General features: G+C 31.8%; 1 protein-coding gene across 1 annotated transcript; it reads right to left on the bottom strand.

Annotated features, from left to right (window-relative positions):
• Positions 1-602: 602 nt before the first annotated feature.
• Positions 603-4,079, bottom strand: LOC103832910. Its single transcript, XM_009109008.3, has 5 exons — positions 3,743-4,079; positions 3,308-3,448; positions 3,052-3,227; positions 983-2,969; positions 603-879 (listed from the first exon to the last, which is right to left on the bottom strand). The coding sequence occupies exons 1-5, from the start codon at positions 3,857-3,859 to the stop codon at positions 832-834; spliced, it is 2,469 nt and encodes an 822-aa protein (XP_009107256.1). The 5' UTR covers positions 3,860-4,079; the 3' UTR covers positions 603-831.
• Positions 4,080-19,550: the final 15,471 nt, after the last annotated feature.

Raw genomic sequence — 19,550 nt, forward strand, 5'->3', positions numbered from 1 at the left:
TTTATTTTAATAAATATAAATTATTTATTTTAAATATATAATATGATGATAGAACGGCTTAAAATTAACAAACTATATAATGCATGTCTAAAAATTAACATATCTAAGACTTTTGTATAGACAATAATATATTATTTAAAATAAATAAGCATAAAAATATTAGTAAAAAGAAATCCAGCTTTGAAAGATGGATCAGACTTTATCATAAATTAAATACAAAATAATTTTTAAATATGTTTTCTCATGAATATATTAATTTTCTTAATAATTAAATGCAAATACAATAAGATAAATATATAATAAGTGACAAATACATACGTTTTTTTAAAAAAAATTGATTAATTATAACATATAAAATATATAATTATTGTATTTGAAATAGCTATATAAACATTTAAGTATATGATTAACGTTAAAAATATATACCACTTATGTTATATTCTAAAACAATAATTTATGTATAGAAAAATGAAAACAAACACGCGCGGTTGCACGGACCAAAATCTAGTGTCATCTTAAATTTGATAATTTATTTGGTATATATAGTTTAGTATTAGTAGAATACGAGTTTTGCAATTTTTTGCGCAAACTTTGATTTTCAATGATGTTAAAGTATTTTTGCCCATGTCTTATATTCAGCAACCATTAATGTGAACATTTTAAGTTTGTCGCACACAAAATAAATTTTCTTACAATATTCAATGTTCCACGGTTCCAGTGTTACCAACTGGAATTTACACAATAATCTTGAAACTAGCTAGGTCCGTGTGGACATTGACATTTTGTTACCATTGTTCTCGATTATTTTCTGTTCCATTGAGTTCAGTGCCATTAGTTTCCTCGAGTCCTTTCTTCTTCCTCGGCTTTAATCCACGCAGCCTGCAAATAAGAGAACATAAACACAACCGATACAAGATCAAATGATTAGTTTGCTAATAGAAAGAAGTGTTTTGAAAATATGCAAGAAACGTAAACTACGAACCTTTTCTCTTTCAAGTTTTGACAGACTCGGTCGAATAGCGTTCCCAAGGTCTAAACCACCCCAAGCTTCTTGCATTTCTCTATCCCTTGCTTGTCTTCTTGTTAACACTGGTGCTGCTGTCTCCATCTTCTCGCTTTCTGGTTTCCTTTTATGCTTATTGTTAACTGTTAACAAGCTTGAGTCACCAAGTCCTAACCCACCCCAAGCTTCCAGCATTTCTTTGTCCCTCTCTTGTCGCCTGGTAAGAACCGGTCTTGTCTCTTCTCCCAAATGCTCATTAACTTCTGTTTTCTTGCTTTCGGGTCTTTTTGACTCACCAAGACCTAAACCGCCCCATGTTTCTTGTATCTCTTTATCCCTCATTTGTCTTCTGGTCAGAATTGGTTTCACCGTCTTCATGCTCTCTTCATTGTTGCTCTTTGAATTCTCCTTCTCTTCTACTACAGTTGTGGTCGCTTCCCTTTCTGCTTTGAACCTTAGCTTCTCTTTCTCTAGCTTTGGCACATGTTTCACAAGAACTTTGTCCAAACTCTCATATTCTGACTCTTGTTTTCTCTGTTTGATCCTCAGGTTTCCATAAACTGCTTCTGAAGCGGCTTTCTCTCTTTCCAATCTATGCACCGGCTTGACCAAGATCTTGTCTAGGCTTTCTTCTTGCCCCTTAGTTTTCTTGTTCGAATCCATGTTCTCTTTATCCATCTCTTCTGTCAGCAAACTAGAACTTTTCTCAACTTTTTCCAAATTTCTTACTTCAAGATCTTCTTTGTTTCTCTTCTTTGCTTCTTGGACTTCTTTCTCTAGCTTGGAGACATGTTTAACCATACAACTCTCCAGGCTGGAATCTTCAGGCACATCTTGTTTCCCTGGTTTCTTCACGTTCTCATACATGTTCCCGCAGTTCCTTATAGTTTCTTCAACATCCTTCTCTAATCTTGAGACATGCTTCTTCACTAGCAAACTTTTCAAGTCTGGGACAGGAACCAGTGGCGCTTTGCTTCTTCTTGAGTTCTTTTGGTACGTCCTAAGATTTGCTCCAGGGTTCTTCTTGGCTTCTTCGATCTCTTTCTCAAGCTTTGAAGAATGTTTCACAAGGATGCTTCCTAGATCTGGAACAGTTTCACTTGCAACACCTTGTGGAACGTTTCTGCCTTTTTCAAATACATCCTTTGAAGCCCTTTTGGCTTCATTGACTTCTCTTTCAAGTTTGGTCATGTGCTTGACTAGATACTTGTCCAGACTCGGAATCTCTGTCTCTTTTCCATCGCTTGTTGTTTTTCCTTCAGTTAAAGACCCAAATTTAGAATCTCTTCTCAATCTTGTATCCGTTGAAGTATCTGAAACAGTTGGTTCAACGTTTGTGGTCTGCAGCCTCTGATTACTAACTTCAGCCAATGCCTCACTTAAACCACAAGTTGCAACTATAGAGGCAAGACTTGAGAGTTGATCTTCTTGTAAGCCCTGAAGCCTCTCAAGCATCATATCCACTAGCTTCTCCCTGTTTAACTTCCCAAAAGACTGCCGCCTCTTGACTTTTAGCTGTCTCATTTTGAAAGATGACGTCTCCTCACATTCAGCCACTTCCTCATCAACCTTGTGTAGTTCAGAATCAGAATCTGTGTCACATTCTGAAGACACCTCAGTGATTTCATGTTGATTATCACGCAGATCAGGATTCTCGCTGATTTTCCTCAGAAGATCTCTAATCTCGGCTTTGCTGAGAGAGGGACAATTTGCAAGCTTAGCAAACGCAGCCTTAACAGCAGCTGCAACTTCTTTATCTACATCAAATGCAGTTTCAAAAGAAGCTGTGACGGTATGAGTAGGAGAGCCCCCTCCATGTGCTCCTGATGATTTGATTTTATATTGCTTCCTTGAGCTGTTTGGTTTATCGTGCATTATCACTCCCAAAGCAGACGCGGCTTCAAAAGCTTCCACCGCAGCCTTTTCTGCATTCTCCATCAAAGTTTCTGCTTCTAAACTTGGTATCCTATGAACCGGAAAAAAAAATATGTTAAAAGAGAAGAAGTAGCACATAATAATGTAGATGGATGCTAAAGCCTTGAAATTACCTAGCAGCTCGGAGTATTCTAGACCAGGACGCTTCAACAAGAGCAGCCTTGCGGAGCTCCATGGCTTTACCTGCAGCCTCTCTAACAGCCATCTGTTCTCTTACGATTCTGCAGTAGTGTGGATTAGAGTCGCCAAGAGTCTCATCAAGAGTCTGGTTCATTCCACCAACCTCCTCCTATACACAAACACCTTACATTAACATTCCAGGACATACACTGCGTTGTAGCTAATCTAATCAATAGCAGTAAGCTTTACCTGTAGCTTCTTGATCTTCCTATTCAAGTAAGAATCCCCTCCTCTTCTGCGTGGAAACCAGCCAAGAGGTGAGGACTTACGTTGAGAAGACCTCTTTGAGTGTGATTTTCTAAGAGTTGATGTCTCTCTTGGTGATTTTTTCTGCATAGATGTATAATATGGACATAAGCACCTTAAACAGAGGTTTAACACTAAGTAGTCAAACATAGCAAGATCCAGCTAAGTTGGTATAAAATTATTGATTCGTCCAAGGCGAGCAACTAAATCCCTAGATCCGATTCGATTCCACACCATGACCCTAATTTCTAGAACCCAAATCAATCAAAATCGCCAGCCTAGGCAAAACCCTCACGTCTTCGATTCAGATACATTCGATTAGAAAGCCTCAACGGGAAGAAACTTCAAACCGATCTCGAATTGAAAAAAAGAAATTACCTGCCCAGATTTCGAAGGGGAAGAGGAAAACTGAAGAGGATCGGCGCCGCTTCTCTTGTCAGAGACTGAAAGGCATCCCAAGTCCAAGCAGCCGAGATCAATGGCCGCTTTGATCATCTTTCCTCAGATCTGTGTATCTGATTGCTTACAGTGAATAAAGATTCAGAGAATGGTGAATATGAAGAGATAATATTGGTGTCTTGGTGTCGAGAGGAGAAGGAAAGAGTTTCTTGGTGTCGTTCTCTCTGTTTTTTTTTTTTTTTGAGTTTTGGGGGAAGGAATATACAAATGGGGGAAGTAGCCGTTACAAAGGATCTTCTTACTCTTTTCTCTCAACGGTTCGTTTCGGATTACGGATGGGCTTTATCTTATGTGTGCGGGTGCACTGCAGTAATACTAGTCTGAAGTCTGACGTGGCCACAGAAGAATATTCCTCTGCTTTGTGGCCTTTCTCGTACAATTTTGGCTTCCAAATGATATGTACATCAACAAAACGGAGATCAAACCTAAAACACAGATCAAACATAACAAATGTTGATCAAACAAAATAAATACAGATCTAACTAGTTAAGCTAATTTATCGAATTAGTGTATTTTATCAAATGTTAAAAATAATTTTGTAAATTAAATATCTAAAACAAAAATATAATTTTTTATCAATTATTTTTTATTAATTTAATAAATACAAAGATAGTTTAAAAATTATATAAAAGGTAAACATAATTACAACAAAAAACTGTAAAAAACTTATCATTCTAATAAATATTTTGAAATTTAAAAATTATATAAAATTAATTAAAATGACAAAAAATATTCCATTTCCCTTTAGTTATTTTTATAGTCCAAATTAAGATCTAATTAAGATCCAAAGACGTTAATTAGGGCTGAACATAAAATCATTAACCTGAATTTGGAACTGAACCCGAACCGAAAATTGACTTGTACCAAGTCCACAATGTAAAAACAAATACCTGAATGAGTTTTCTAGGGTCTTATAAAACATATCTAAACCAAAAGTGTTATTAACTGAACATAAATGGGTGAAAATCTGAAAAATATTTGAAAAAAATCTGAATGTCCAAATTATAATACAAATTATTATATAAATAATTTCATTATTATTTTAATTAAAAAAGAAGCATTTTATAGAAAAAATCATTAAACAAATATATAATCCATTCATGCGTTATATGTTAACAAAAAGCGTTATAATATATATGGATGAACAATATATATACATAAGACAATATATTTTATTCTATAAAAATATAAAGTGATTTTATGAAACTTTATGAATATACAAACTAAATATATTGTATTTTGTATAATTATATTTATAAAATATAATATATATAAGAAAATATATATTTTATACATTATTTCTATAAATAAATTCATCTAACAATAAATTGTTACATAAGAATGAGAAATAAAAATATTAAATTATACTTTTAAAGTGATTTATGTTTGGTTTAAAAGTTAATGAATTTAATGAAATAATCTATACAATTAACAATGATGACAAAAAACTATACAATTAATAAGGAAAGAAATAAAGTTGTGTGTAGTGTAGTATTTATAGGTAAAAGCAAAATTAAAAAAAAAATTGCTCATTGGACGTCTGTGTTTTTCCCGACCTCTTTTCTTCCTTTCAAGGAGTACAATTTTCTTAACACATAAAATGATCTGCATATTAATGTGTGAATGGGGAATAATTGCAGATAGAACTGCATCACTTTTGGTTCTGCTATTCTTCTACGTTGCATTCAAACCCTTTGTTTTTTCAACTTCATTCATAATCTTCGGTCCCTAAAGGATAAACCAAGATGCTCTCATCATTAAAATGTATGCTATTGTTAGAATTTTTTTATTTAACACGTATTTTACTAGGTTTAGTTTAAATTTTCTACACCAACCCTATGTTTTTTTTTGTCAACCTGACCAAAATGTTGCTTCACAGATAGAGGAGATAGATAAAAATGGAAGTACTGATGTTTTGAGATCAAAGCTGAGGGAAAAATTGGGGAGACCTTCGCTGGAACATATTGTAGACGTCAACTCTGAGACCACCCCCACAAGTCGTTAAGACAAAATCCAAGTTGAATCAAGAAAACAATGATCCTCTTCCTAAGCCTACAGAAACTTCAGCTTCGGTTGCAACTACCAGAAAGGGGCCAGTAACTAGAGCTATGTCTCTGAAGAGAAGCAAAACCGGTACCGACAACTCTGAGAGCATCCCACAAGTCGTTGAGACAAAATCCAAGTTGAATCAAGAAAACAATAATCCTCTTCCTAAGCCTACAGAAACTTCAGCTTCGGTTGCAACTACCAGATGGGATTTAACCAAAGGTTAAAAATAATTTTGTAAATTAAATATCTAAAACAAGAATACAAATTCTTATCAATTATTTTTTTATTAATTTAATAAATACAAAGAAAGTTTAAACATTATATAAAAGGTAAACACAATTACAACAAAAAAACGTAAAAAAAATTATCATTCTAATAAATATATTTAAATTTAAAAAGTATATAAAATTAATTAAAATGACAAAGAATATTTCATTTCCCTTTAGTTATTTTTATAGTCCAAATTAATATCTAACTAAGATCCAAAGAGGTTAATTAGGGCTGAACATAAAATCATTAACCTGAATTTGGAACTGAACCCGAACCGAAAATTGACTTGTACCAAGTCCACAATGTAAAAACAAATACCTGAATGGGTTTTCTAGGGTCTTATAAAACATATCTAAACCAAAAGTGTTATTAACTGAACCTAAATGGGTGAAAATCTGAAAAATATTTGAAAAAATGATCTGAATGTCCAAATTATTATATAAATTATTATATAAACAATTATTATTATTGTTTTAACTAAAAAAGAAGGATTTTATAGAAAAAAATCATTAAACATATATATAATCCATTCATGCGGTATATGTTAACAAAAAGCGTTATAATATATATGAATGAACAATATATATACATAAGACAATATATTTTATTCTATAAAAATATTAAGTGATTTTATGAAACTTTATGAATATACAAACTAAATATATTTTATTTTGTATAATTATATTTATAAAATATAATATATATAAGAAAATATATATTTTATACATTATTTCTTTAAATAAATTCATCTAACAATAAATTGTTACATAAGAATGAGAAATAAAATGTTAAATTATACTTTTAAAGTGATTTATGTTAGGTTTAAAAGTTAATGAATTTAATGAAATATTCTATACAATTAACAATGATGACAAAAAACTATACAATTAATAAGGAAAGAAATAAAGTTGTGTGTAGTGTAGTATTTATAGGTAAAAGCAAAATTAAAAAAAAAAATTGCTCATTGGACGTCTGTGTTTTCCTCGACCTCTATTCTTCCTTTCAAGGAGTATAATTTTCTTAACCCATAAAATGATCTGCATATTAATGTGTGAATGGAGAATAATTGCAGATAGAACTGCATCACTTTTGGTTCTGCTATTCTTCTGCGTTGCATTCAAACCCTTTGTTTTTTCAACTTCATTCATAATCTTCGATCCCTAAGGGATAAACCAAGATGCTCTCATCATTAAAATGTATGCTATTGTTAGAATTTTTTTTATTTAACACGTATTTTATTAGGTTTAGTTTAAATTTTCTACACCAACGCAATGTTTTTTTTTTGTCAACCTGACCAAAATGTTGCTTCACAGATAGAGGAGACAGATAAAAATGGAAGTACTGATGTTTTGAGATCAAAGCTGACGGAAATATTGGGGAGACCTTCGCTGGAACATATTGTAGACGTCAACTCTGTGACCACCCCACAAGTCGTTAAGACAAAATCAAAGTTGAATCAAGAAAACAATGATCCTCTTCCTAAGCCTACAGAAACTTCAGCTTCGGTTGCAACTACCAGAAGGGGGCCAGTAACTAGAGCTATGTCTCTGAAAAGAAGCAAAACCGGTGCCGACAACTCTGAGAGCATCCCACAAGTCGTTGAGACAAAATCCAAGTTGAATCAAGAAAACAATGATCCTCTTTCTAAGCCTACAGAAACTTCAGCTTCGGTTGCAACTACCATAAGAGATTTAACCAAATGTTAAAAATAATTTTGTAAATTAAATATCTGAAACAAGAATACAAATTCTTATCAACTATTTTTTATTAATTTAATAAATACAAAGAAAGTTTAAACATTATATAAAAGGTAAACACAATTACAACAAAAAACCGTAAAAAAAATTATCATTCTAATAAATATATTGAAATTTAAAAAGTATATAAAATTAATTAAAATGACAAAGAATATTTCATTTCCCTTTAGTTATTTTTATAGTCCAAATTAAGATCTAATTAAGATCCAAAGACGTTAATTAGGGCTGAACATAAAATCATTAACCTGAATTTGGAACTGAACCCGAACCGAAAATTGACTTGTACCAAGTCCACAATATAAAAAAAAAAATACCTGAATGGGTTTTCTAGTGTCTTATAAAACATATCTAAACCAAAAGTGTTATTAACTGAACCTAAATGGGTGAAAATCTGAAACATATTTGAAAAAAATGATCTGAATGTCCAAATTATTATACAAATTATTATATAAACAATTATTATTATTATTTTAATTAAAAAAGAAGCATTTTATAGAAAAAATCATTAAACATATATATAATCCATTCATGCGTTATATGTTAACAAAAAGCGTTATAATATATATGAATGAACAATATATATACATAAGACAATATATTTTATTCTATAAAAATATAAAGTGATTTTATGAAACTTTATGAATATACACACTAAATATATTTTATTTTGTATAATTATATTAATAAAATATAATATATATAAGAAAATATATATTTTATACATTATTTCTAAAAATAAATTCATCTAACAATAAATTGTTACATAAGAATGAGAAATAAAAATGTTAAATTATACTTTTAAAGTGATTTATGTTTGGTTTAAAAGTTAATGAATTTAATGAAATAATCTATACAATTAACAATGATGGCAAAAAACTATACAATTAATAAGGAAAGAAATAAAGTTGTGTGTAGTGTAGTATTTATAGGTAAAAGCAAAATTAAAAAAAAAATTGCTCATTGTATGTCTATGTTTTCCTCGACCTCTTTTCTTCCTTTCAAGGAGTACAATTCTCTTAACACATAAAATGATCTGCATATTAATATGTGAATGGAGAATAATTGCATATAGAACTGCATCACTTTTGGTTCTGCTATTCTTCTGCGTTGCATTCAAACCCTTTGTTTTTTCAACTTCATTCATAATCTTCGGTCCCTAAGGGATAAACCAAGATGCTCTCATCATTAAAATGTATGCTATTGTTAGAATTTTTTATTTAACATGTATTTTATTAGGTTTAGTTTAAATTTTTTACACCAACCCTATGTTTTTTTTTTGTCAACTTGACCAAAACGTTGCTTCACAGATAGAGGAGACGGATAAAAATGGAAGTACTGATGTTTTGAGATCAAAGCTGAGGGAAATATTGGGGAGACCTTCGCTGGAACATATTGTAGACGTCAACTGTGAGACCACCCCACAAGTCGTTAAGACAAAATCCAAGTTGAATCAAGAAAACAATGATCCTCTTCCTAAGCTTACAAAAACTTCAGCTTTGGTTGCAACTACCAGAAGGGGGCCAGTAACTAGAGCTATGTCTCTGAAGAGAAGCAAAACCGGTGCCGACAACTCTGAGACCACCCCACAAGTCGTTGAGACAAAATCCAAGTTGAATCAAGAAAACAATGATCCTCTTCCTAAACCTACAAAAACTTCAGCTTCAGTTGCAACTACCAGAAAGGATTTAACCAAATGTTAAAAATAATTTTGTAAATTAAATATCTAAAACAAGAATACAAATTCTTATCAATTATTTTTTATTAATTTAATAAATACAAAGAAAGTTTAAACATTATATAAAAGGTATACACAATTACAACAAAAAATCGTAAAAAAAAATTATCATTCTAATAAATATATTGAAATTTAAAAAGTATAGAAAATTAATTAAAATGACAAAGAATATTTAATTTCCCTTTAGTTGTTTTTATAGTCCAAATTAAGATCTAATTAAGATTCAAAGATGTTAATTAGGGCTGAACATAAAATCATTAACCTGAATTTGGAACTGAACCCGAACCGAAAATTGACTTGTACCAAGTCCACAATGTAAAAACAAATACCTGAATGAGTTTTCTAGGGTCTTATAAAACATATCTAAACCAAAAGTGTTATTAACTGAACCTAAATGGGTGAAAATCTGAAAAATATTTGAAAAAAAATGATCTGAATGTCCAAATTATTATACAAATTATTATATAAATAATTATCATTATTATTTTAACTAAAAAAGAAGCATTTTATAGAAAAAATCATTAAACATATATATAATCCATTCATGCGTTATATGTTAACAATAAGCGTTATAATATATATGAATGAACAATATATATACATAAGACAATATATTTTATTCTATAAAAATATAAAGTGATTTTATGAAACTTTATGAATATACAAACTAAATATATTTTATTTTGTATAATTATATTTATAAAATATATATATATAAGAAAATATATATTTTATACATTATTTCTATAAATAAATTAATCTAACAATAAATTGTTACATAAGAATGAGAAATAAAAATGTTAAATTATACTTTTAAAGTGATTTATGTTTGGTTTAAATGTTAATCAATTTAATGAAATAATCTATACAATTAACAATGATGACAAAAAACTATACAATTAATAAGGAAAGAAATAAAGTTGTGTGTAGTGTAGTATTTATTGGCAAAAGAAAAATTAAAAAAAAAATTGCTCATTGGACGTCTGTGTTTTTCCCGACCTCTTTTCTTCCTTTCAAGGAGTACAATTTTCTTAACACATAAAATAATCTGCATATTAATGTGTGAATGGGGAATAATTGCAGATAGAACTGCATCACTTTTGGTTCTGCTATTCTTATGCGTTGCATTCAAACCCTTTGTTTTTTCAACTTCATTCATAATCTTCGGTCCCTAAGGGATAAACCAAGATGCTCTCATCGTTAAAATGTATGCTATTGTTAGAATTTTTTATTTAACACGTATTTTATTAGGTTTAGTTTAAATTTTCTACACCAAACTTATGTTTTTTTTTGTCAACATGAAACTAAAAAAAAAATGTAAACTAATTTGGATAACTAATCTGAGGGTATTGAACTACCAAACGCAAGTTTATCTGTCAAATTGTTCTGCATCCTTAGTATATGCACGAACATTATGTATATTGTATCATATATACAAGGGCATATATGATTGATATAAAATTACTTACAATGGTGTATTAAATTTATAAATTCAATAGTTGACATGTTGCAATGAGGATGTTTAATGATGTGTTGAAACTGAATTGACATTCAACTCGTTTAAAAAGTTAAGTGTTGAATCTGGTTGGAGAGGAAAGAGACTGCAGAAATGGGCTTCTACCATTGGTTGAGACAAAAGTGTTTGTCGGTCATTATTTTTTTTAATTGGCTAGATGTGTTGATTTTTTTATCTCCTTCTACATTATTTGATTCAATTATTGTATATTAAATTATGTATTTTAAAAAAAAATATCAAATTTTTTTTATTTTTCATACTCTATAACTAGAGACTTGTTTCATTAGATTTGGACACAGAAAAAAAAATTATTTTTAGCCTCTCATAAATTTTCGTTTCTATATAATCCTATTTTCATTGAGGAAATAGATCCCAACAAAAACTCTTCTAATAATAACCAGAATTCTTCTAGCTATCCTTTCAACTATCCAAATCCCAAAAACTATCCATTTCAAAATCAATCTTCCAACCAACCCCAAAACACACCAAATTATGGTTTTTCACCAAGTTTTTCATGCCGTCAGCTATTCCAAAATATCATCAATATTACAGTTCGGCGATGTCGTATTCATCTCACCCACCTGTTTATTCTACTACTCCGACGGGTAATGAAATTGCTTCAGATGTTAGAGCAACTAAATTTTCTCAATTTTCTAGACAAATAACTCTTGGTGGTATAAATGGTGGTAATGAAGCCACTCGTGGTGCTGACAGTTCAACCCATGCTACCCGAAAAAGCGTCAAATGGACCACTGAGCAAAATTTGGTGCTACTGGGTGGATGAATTAAATATGGAACATACAACATTGTTGGCAGAAACCAGAAGAGCAAATCGTTTTGAGGTAAAATTGATGAGTATTGTAATGAACATTTCTCATTTAATCCTCCACGTGGTTGAGTTTCTTGCAGGAATCATTACAACAACATGAACCAAAAATTGGAAAAATGGATTAGCGCTTACGACAACGCAAAGCGTATGCAGCAAAGCGGATGTTCGGAATAAGATAATTATTGTACTAATTATGTTATGTGTGTTTTATTATTTGTATTGTGTGCTAATTTAATAATTTATTTTTTATTAAAATTTTAAAATAAAACAAACATAGTTATTTGATCATTTATTTAGTAATTCAATCTCAACCAATAATTATTATTAATATGTAATCACAAAAAAAAACATAGAACAAAATAAAAATGTGAAAATAAGAATAGTAGGATAAGGTGTTGAATTTTATTAAACAAACCATTGTAGAGTATAACAAATGAGTGGGTGTTGAATTATTAAGCAAGAGAAAAAAGATGGTGTGGAAAAAAGAGAAGATGATGTGGAGGGTGTTGTGTATTTAAACTATTGTACATAGTCAAACTTATAACAAAGTGTCTTATTTAATAATAAAACTGGTTTATACTATAGTAAGCTTTTAGAAAAAGTAAAAAAACAAACAAACAAACTGAACTATCTCTCTCTCTCTCTCTCTCTCTCTCTCTCTCTCTCTCTCTCTCTCTCTCTCTCTCTCTCTCTCTCTCTCTCTCTCTCTCTCTCTCTCTCTCTCTCTCCGAGAGCATGCGCTCTATAGTCTTGTAGACTTGACTATCAACCGACAACTGCATGCCTCCTTGATTGTCATCATCGTATGTAATTAGTTAAACCAACGGAGAAATTAAAATAAATAGATTCATAAACTTAAGTTAGTTATATTGCAAATCACAAACAAAACACGTTTTTCATATTAATCTAGAGTCCGAGTAGCTAATTCATATTTTTGTGCCAAATATACTCCATAGATGAAAAAGAGTTTGTAAGAGTTGACAAAAATTTTAAAACTAAGATACGAAAAACAATGACCATTTTTCTAAGACATGAATAACAGTTAATTGCCATTTTCTAAGAAGTTTGTATTTGTTGGCAATGTGGTTTAACGTATTTTCATATGAATAATCATTTAAATATGGTTTTTTCTTGGATTCACCTTCTAGGGTGAATCTGTATGTTCATCAACAAATATGATTTAGTTATTTAAGATTCAATATCTTTAAAAAGAAATTTTGTGAAGCTATATTATGTTCTTACCAAAAAAAAAATTTTAATAGTGTTAACACCGTTATCAAAATACTAAACCCTAAACCCTAAATCATAAACCCTAAACCCACGTGTAAAACCTAAACCCTTGGGTAAATCATAAACATTAAAACTAAAATTAAAAAAATTAGTAAACCTTAAATGCTTAACCCTAAACCTTGAATCCTTGAGTAAATCCTAAACCCCAAGGGTTCAGGGTTTACTCAAGAGTTTAAAATCACAACACAATCACATAATAATAAAACTTACACCACAAGGTGCATTTTTATTTTGATACAAATAATGGATCAAATAATTGACCATGATGATTCACTCGTTACTTAATTGTTACCAATCACCATCGCACTTGTTTGAGACACAATGATTAGCTCGTGACATGAAATCTAACTTTATGCATAAGACGTTGCTTCATCAACTCGAATATCTGATCGCCTTTTACGACTGTTTTAGGTCAAAAGGATCAACTCAAAGTATCATGGCGGTGTTTGTGTGAAAAGAAGGAACAAAAACATTCTCAGAAAACACAACATCTATAGTTTTAGTTTTCAGAAAATAATCTTTATACTGGAGGAGAAGAAAAGGAAGATGACAATAAAATAACTTTATAGATAGTTTTAAGGATTTTTAATGTAAAAGCCCCTAGAGTATGTTTCATTTGGGTAGAAACCCTTTAATTTATGATTCAATTAATAAACTCTCCAAATAAATTTTTCTTAACATAACATCTCGTCCAAATAGTTTAACAATACACTAGTTTCATTTGTTATTGTATTGTTTAACAAATGTACTATTATTTTTGAATTATTATAATTAAAATCCATTTATTAATTATTTTAATTTTCAATACTTCACTAATCTCTTCTCCATTACTATGAATAATGTAGATTCCATCTATTGTTTAGAACTTGCTAATCTTTTTTTTTTCTTTTCTTAGAACAGTTCACTGGAATTTTGTTTTATTCCACTTTATCATATTTATGTTATGAACATTTTGTTTGCTGCGCATTTATAAAGCTAAATAATTTCTAATAACAAATATTAAATTTTCAGAATGTTGATGACTAGGATATAATTTGAGGAATTCAAAAAACCCTTATAAATCTATATTCGACCTCACATAAATTATTTGAAGAAAGTTATATTACATACTTCCATAGATATTAACAAAACAAAAGCTTTTTCTGGGTAAAATAACAACAATTACAAACTAAAATCACAACACAATCACATAATAATAAAAACATACACCACAAGTTAGCATTCTTATTTTGATACAAACACATAACTACATGATGATATTTTTGGAAAAGCAAAAAGAAAACACACATGATGGATCAAATAATATACCATGATGATTCACTCATTACTTAATTGTTACCAGTCACCATCGCAGTTGTCTGAGACACAATGATTTGCTCGTGACTTGAAATTTAACTGATTAGGCAGGCGAAGTTGCTTCATCAACTCAAATATGTGATCGCCTTTGACGATTGTTTTAGGCCAAGCGGGTCTCGACTTCGTCATGTTTTTCACGCCTTCCTCTTCCATCTTCAACATGTAGAGGCAGTGCTATGGTGGTGTTTGTGTGAATAGAAGGAACATGAAAAATGTCTCATAAAAGACAACATCTTTAGTTTTAGTTTTCAGAAAAATAAGATATGTACCGGAGGAGAAGGAAAAGAAGACGGCAATAAATGAATTTTATAGACATTGTTTAGGATTTATAATGTAAAAGCTCTAGAGTGTTTCATTTGGATAGAAACCCCTTAATTTATGATTTAACAAATTAACTCTCCAAATAATTTTTATTGACATAACAGCTCGTCCAAATAGTTTAACAAGACACTAGTTTCATTTGTTATTGTACTGTTTAACAAATCTACTATTATTTTTGAATTATTATAATTAAAATTCATTTATTAATTATTTTAATTTTCAATTATACACTAATCTCTTCTCCATCACTATGAGTAATGTAGATTCAATCTATTGTTTAGAACTTGCTAATCTGTTTTTTTTTTTCTTTTCTCAGAACACTTCAGTAGAATTTTGTTTTATTCCATTTTATCATATTTATGTTATGAGCATTTTGTTTGTTCCGCATTTATAAAACTAAATAATTTATAATAATAAATATTAAATTTTCTGAATGTTGATGACATATAATTTGAGGAATTCAAAAAACCTTATAAATCTATATTTGACCTCACATAAATTATTTGAAGAAAGTTATAGTACATACTTTCATAGATATTAACAAAACAATAGTTTTTTTCTGGGTAAAATAACAACAACTAAAAATTAAAATCACAACACAATCACATAATAATAAAAACTTACACCACAAGTTAGCATTCTTATTTTGATATAAACACATAACTACATGATGATATTTTTGGAAAAGAAAAAAAGAAAACACACATGATGGATCAAATAATATGCCATGATGATTCACTCATTACTTAATTGTTACCAGTCACCATCGCAGTTGTCTGAGACACAATGATTAGCTCATGACTTGAAATTTAACTGATTAGGCAGGCGAAGTTGCTTCATCAACTCAAATATGTGATCGCCTTTGACGATTGTTTTAGGCCAAGCGGGTCTCCACTTCATCATGTTTTTCACGCCTTCTTCTTCCATCTTAAACATGTAGATGCAGTGCCATGGTGGTGTTTGTGTAAACAGAAGGAACATAAAACATTTCTCAGACAAGACAATATCTTAGTTTTAGTTTTCAGAAAATAATATATGTACCGGAGGAGAAAGAAAGGAAGACGACAATAAATGAATTTTATAGACATTTTTAAGGATTTTTAATGTAAAAGCCCCTAGAGTATGTTTCATTTGGATAGAAACCTCTTAATTTATGATTCAACAAATATACCCTCCAAACCGTTTAACAATACACTAGGCCTGGGCTTAATATACTGAAGCCGAAGTCCATAGTATAACCCGCACCGAAGTATCGGTTTTGGATCGGTAGCGGACCCAAAGAAAATACCGATTGGACTTTAAAGCCCACAAATTTCGGCTATGGTCCGGTCCGGTTTCAAACCGAGATCAAGACAAGGTAACCGAAACATACCGACCATTTATATATTTCTATTACATATACATACATTCATTTATACCGATACAGAACTCATCGGTCTCTTCTCTTTCACGCGTGAGGCGAACAGCTGAGGCGTGATTCACGAACCCTAGTTCCAAAAAAAAAACTCTTCGGTTATTGATCATCGTCATTAAGAATCTCAAACTGGCCTATATAAATGTCTTACCGTCTCCATCTTCTTCTTCTTCACACGAGCAATCGAGAATCCAATCAGAGGTTATTTTCTTTCTGTTTCTTCAGTTCTTCTTTGTGTTCTTAATTTTTTTTTAAGTTGAATCGAATAGGTTATGTCGTTGTGATTTAAATGGAATTGGTTATGATCAGGGGTTTGCAAGTCTAACGTTTTGATGTTAATTTTTTTTTTTTCAGATGGACTCAACATCATCATTTGGCCGAGACAAAGACGATGCTGGAAACATTCAAGCTCCCAATAGTACAGAGACAAGGAAAGAGTCAGAGAGAGCTAGTGGAGCGACAAGCAAAGTGAAGCGTATTCTCCCTCCAAGATCCGACGTTTGGCAGCACTACACAAGGACTACAGAAGACCGAAACAAGTGTGTTTCCAACTACTGTCAGAACACATTTTCGTGTCTCACAACCTCAGGGACGTCCAATCTAAGGAGCCATCTTGAGAAATGTAAGAGCCATCTTGCTTGGTCGGCTGGACAAAAAGATCAGCAAGCAAACATTGATGATGAAGGGAGATTAAAGAAGGCAAAGTTGACTGAAGGTCAGTTGAGAGAAGCTACAAATCAGATGGTTGTCTTAGGACAATTGCCGTTATCATTCGTTGAAAGCGTAGCATGGAAACAATTTTGTCACAAGGTTAGTAATGTCTAATGTTCTTGTAACTTATGATAATCTTCAAGTATCATGTTTAATTGTAACTAATGTCTTCTCTTTTCTATGTTTGTAGGTAAAGTTTGGGTACACTCCTCATTCAAGAAAAACTGCGAGAAAAGATATTAACAAAATGTATGTGGAAAAGAAAGATGCACTCAAGAAATGGTTCTTGAGAAGCAATCAAAGAGTGTCTTTGACAACAGATATTTGGGTCTCTCAAACAACTGGTAAACTTTATACTTTTGACATCTCTCAATACGTTTATACATAGAAAGCTGATCATGGGTTTTTTTATTGAACAATGTATACAGGTGCGAGCTATATGGTCATCACAGTGCACTACATTGACCCTTTGTGGCAGTTAAAGAAGCTGATCATAGGGTTCAAACACATCACGGATCACAAAGGTCAGAATATTGCCAATGTCTTACTAGAGTGCTTGTCTGAATGGGGAATCATAAATGTTTTCTGCATAACTGTCGATAATGCTACTGCCAATAGTTCAGCTTTGAGGAAGTTTCAGAGTAGTTTTGTCCTTGGTTCAGATCACGCTTTTGTGTTAGATGGGGAGTTTTTACACCTGAGATGTAGTGCCCATATAATTAATCTGATAGTTAAGGATGGAATGGCTGAAATAGATCACAATGTCGTTGCTATCCGCAATGCTGTCTCCTATGTTAGATCGCATGCTAACAGGTTGAGCTCTTTTGAGTTGAAAGTTGACTCTGGTAAGATCACAAGGGGGAGTCTACCGTTGGATGTCAAGACAAGGTGGAATTCTACCTACCTAATGTTGTCAACAGCTCTGAAGTTCAAGGTGGCTTTCATAAAGATGGAAGTAGAAGACAAGCTGTACAATGATCATTTTAGCGAGTTGGAAAATGGAGAAAAAAGGGTAGGACCTCCTCAGCTAAGGGATTGGAATGCTATTGAGAAGCTGTGTCGATTTCTGGTCATCTTCTACAACTCGACATTGGTGGTCTCGGCCTCAACTTCACTCAATTCCCATAGGTGCTACGGTGAGATTGTAACCATTGCGACTAATCTGATAGGTCTCTCCACAAGCTCTGATTCAGAAATGAGGTCTAAAGCCACAGAGATGCTGAAGAAGTTTGAGAAGTATTGGAATGGCATGAAGAATATTAACATGATGTTAATTGTCGCCACTGTTTTCGACCCCAGCAATAAGTTGGAGCTTGCAAAGCTGTGTTTCGAAGAGTTGTATGGGCTGGATACAGTTGACTATAAGGAGATGTATGAGTCTTTGATGTGTCTCTTGAGGAGCTTGTTCAAAGAGTACAGTTCACGACATGGACCCAGGGTTGATCCAAGTGACCAATCATCTCAGTCTGACCAATCAACTCAGCCGAGAGACCAAAGCGTTGAAAGGATGGAGGTTGTGGATGAATTTGTGGGTTACAAGAGGATGGATGTTAGATACAAGCAAAAGCTAAACGAAATAGGGGTTAGAGAAAAGAAGGATGAGCTGGAAACATACCTTAAGGAGTCCGTGGAACAGCCTGACTTGATGATTGGAATGGAGTATGATGTACTCTCATGGTGGAGAAAGAACTCAGTTAAGTTTCCTATCTTGTCTGAGATTGCGCGGGATGTTCTAGCTATACAAGTCTCCTCAGTTGCTTCAGAGAGTGCCTTTAGTACATCCGGTCGGCTTCTAGAACCTCACAGGAGCTGTTTGACGCATTATATGGTGGAGGTTTTGATGTGCACAGAGCAGTGGATGAAGCAAGACATAAAAATGGAGTCAAGAGTGCTTACAAATCCTCAGATACTAGATGACCTTGAAGAAATGGACAAGCTTGAAAGAGGTAAATTCTTACACACCTCATATTCTTTACTTATAACATGAATGTTTGGTTTAGACTTTTAGTAATTGAGTTGAACTTTGTATGAAACAGAGTATGAAGAAAAAAGAGTTCCAGTTGCAGAAGAAGAGTAGAAGACTAAGGCTTTGTGGTAGCTTAAGAAGATCATGGCTATCTTTTTTTATCTCGGTTTCAAGTTATCTTTTTTTTTTTTGCAATTTGAAGACTTGTTCTTGGTTTGAATGTTGGTTTTAAGTTTAGACACAAATTTTCTTGGCTTGTTGTGTCTAAAACTTGTGTTTCAGTTGTGTTTTGGTGTGTTTGAACTCAGATTGTTTCAATGATATTTTCGGATGTTTGGTTAAGTTTGGTATATTTCGGTTTGCTTGGTTATTTTTGATTGACTTTGGTTGTTAAAAACTGAAACCACACCGGAACCGTAGTGTTATCGGTTGGTAGTGGATTTTGTTTACTTCAACCGAACCGATCCGAAACCGATTGATTCCGAACCAAAACCATTCTTCATTATAGAATAT

The sequence above is a fragment of the Brassica rapa genome, chromosome A08, assembly GCF_000309985.2.
Source record: "Brassica rapa cultivar Chiifu-401-42 chromosome A08, CAAS_Brap_v3.01, whole genome shotgun sequence".
NCBI classification, from domain to species: domain Eukaryota; kingdom Viridiplantae; phylum Streptophyta; class Magnoliopsida; order Brassicales; family Brassicaceae; genus Brassica; species Brassica rapa.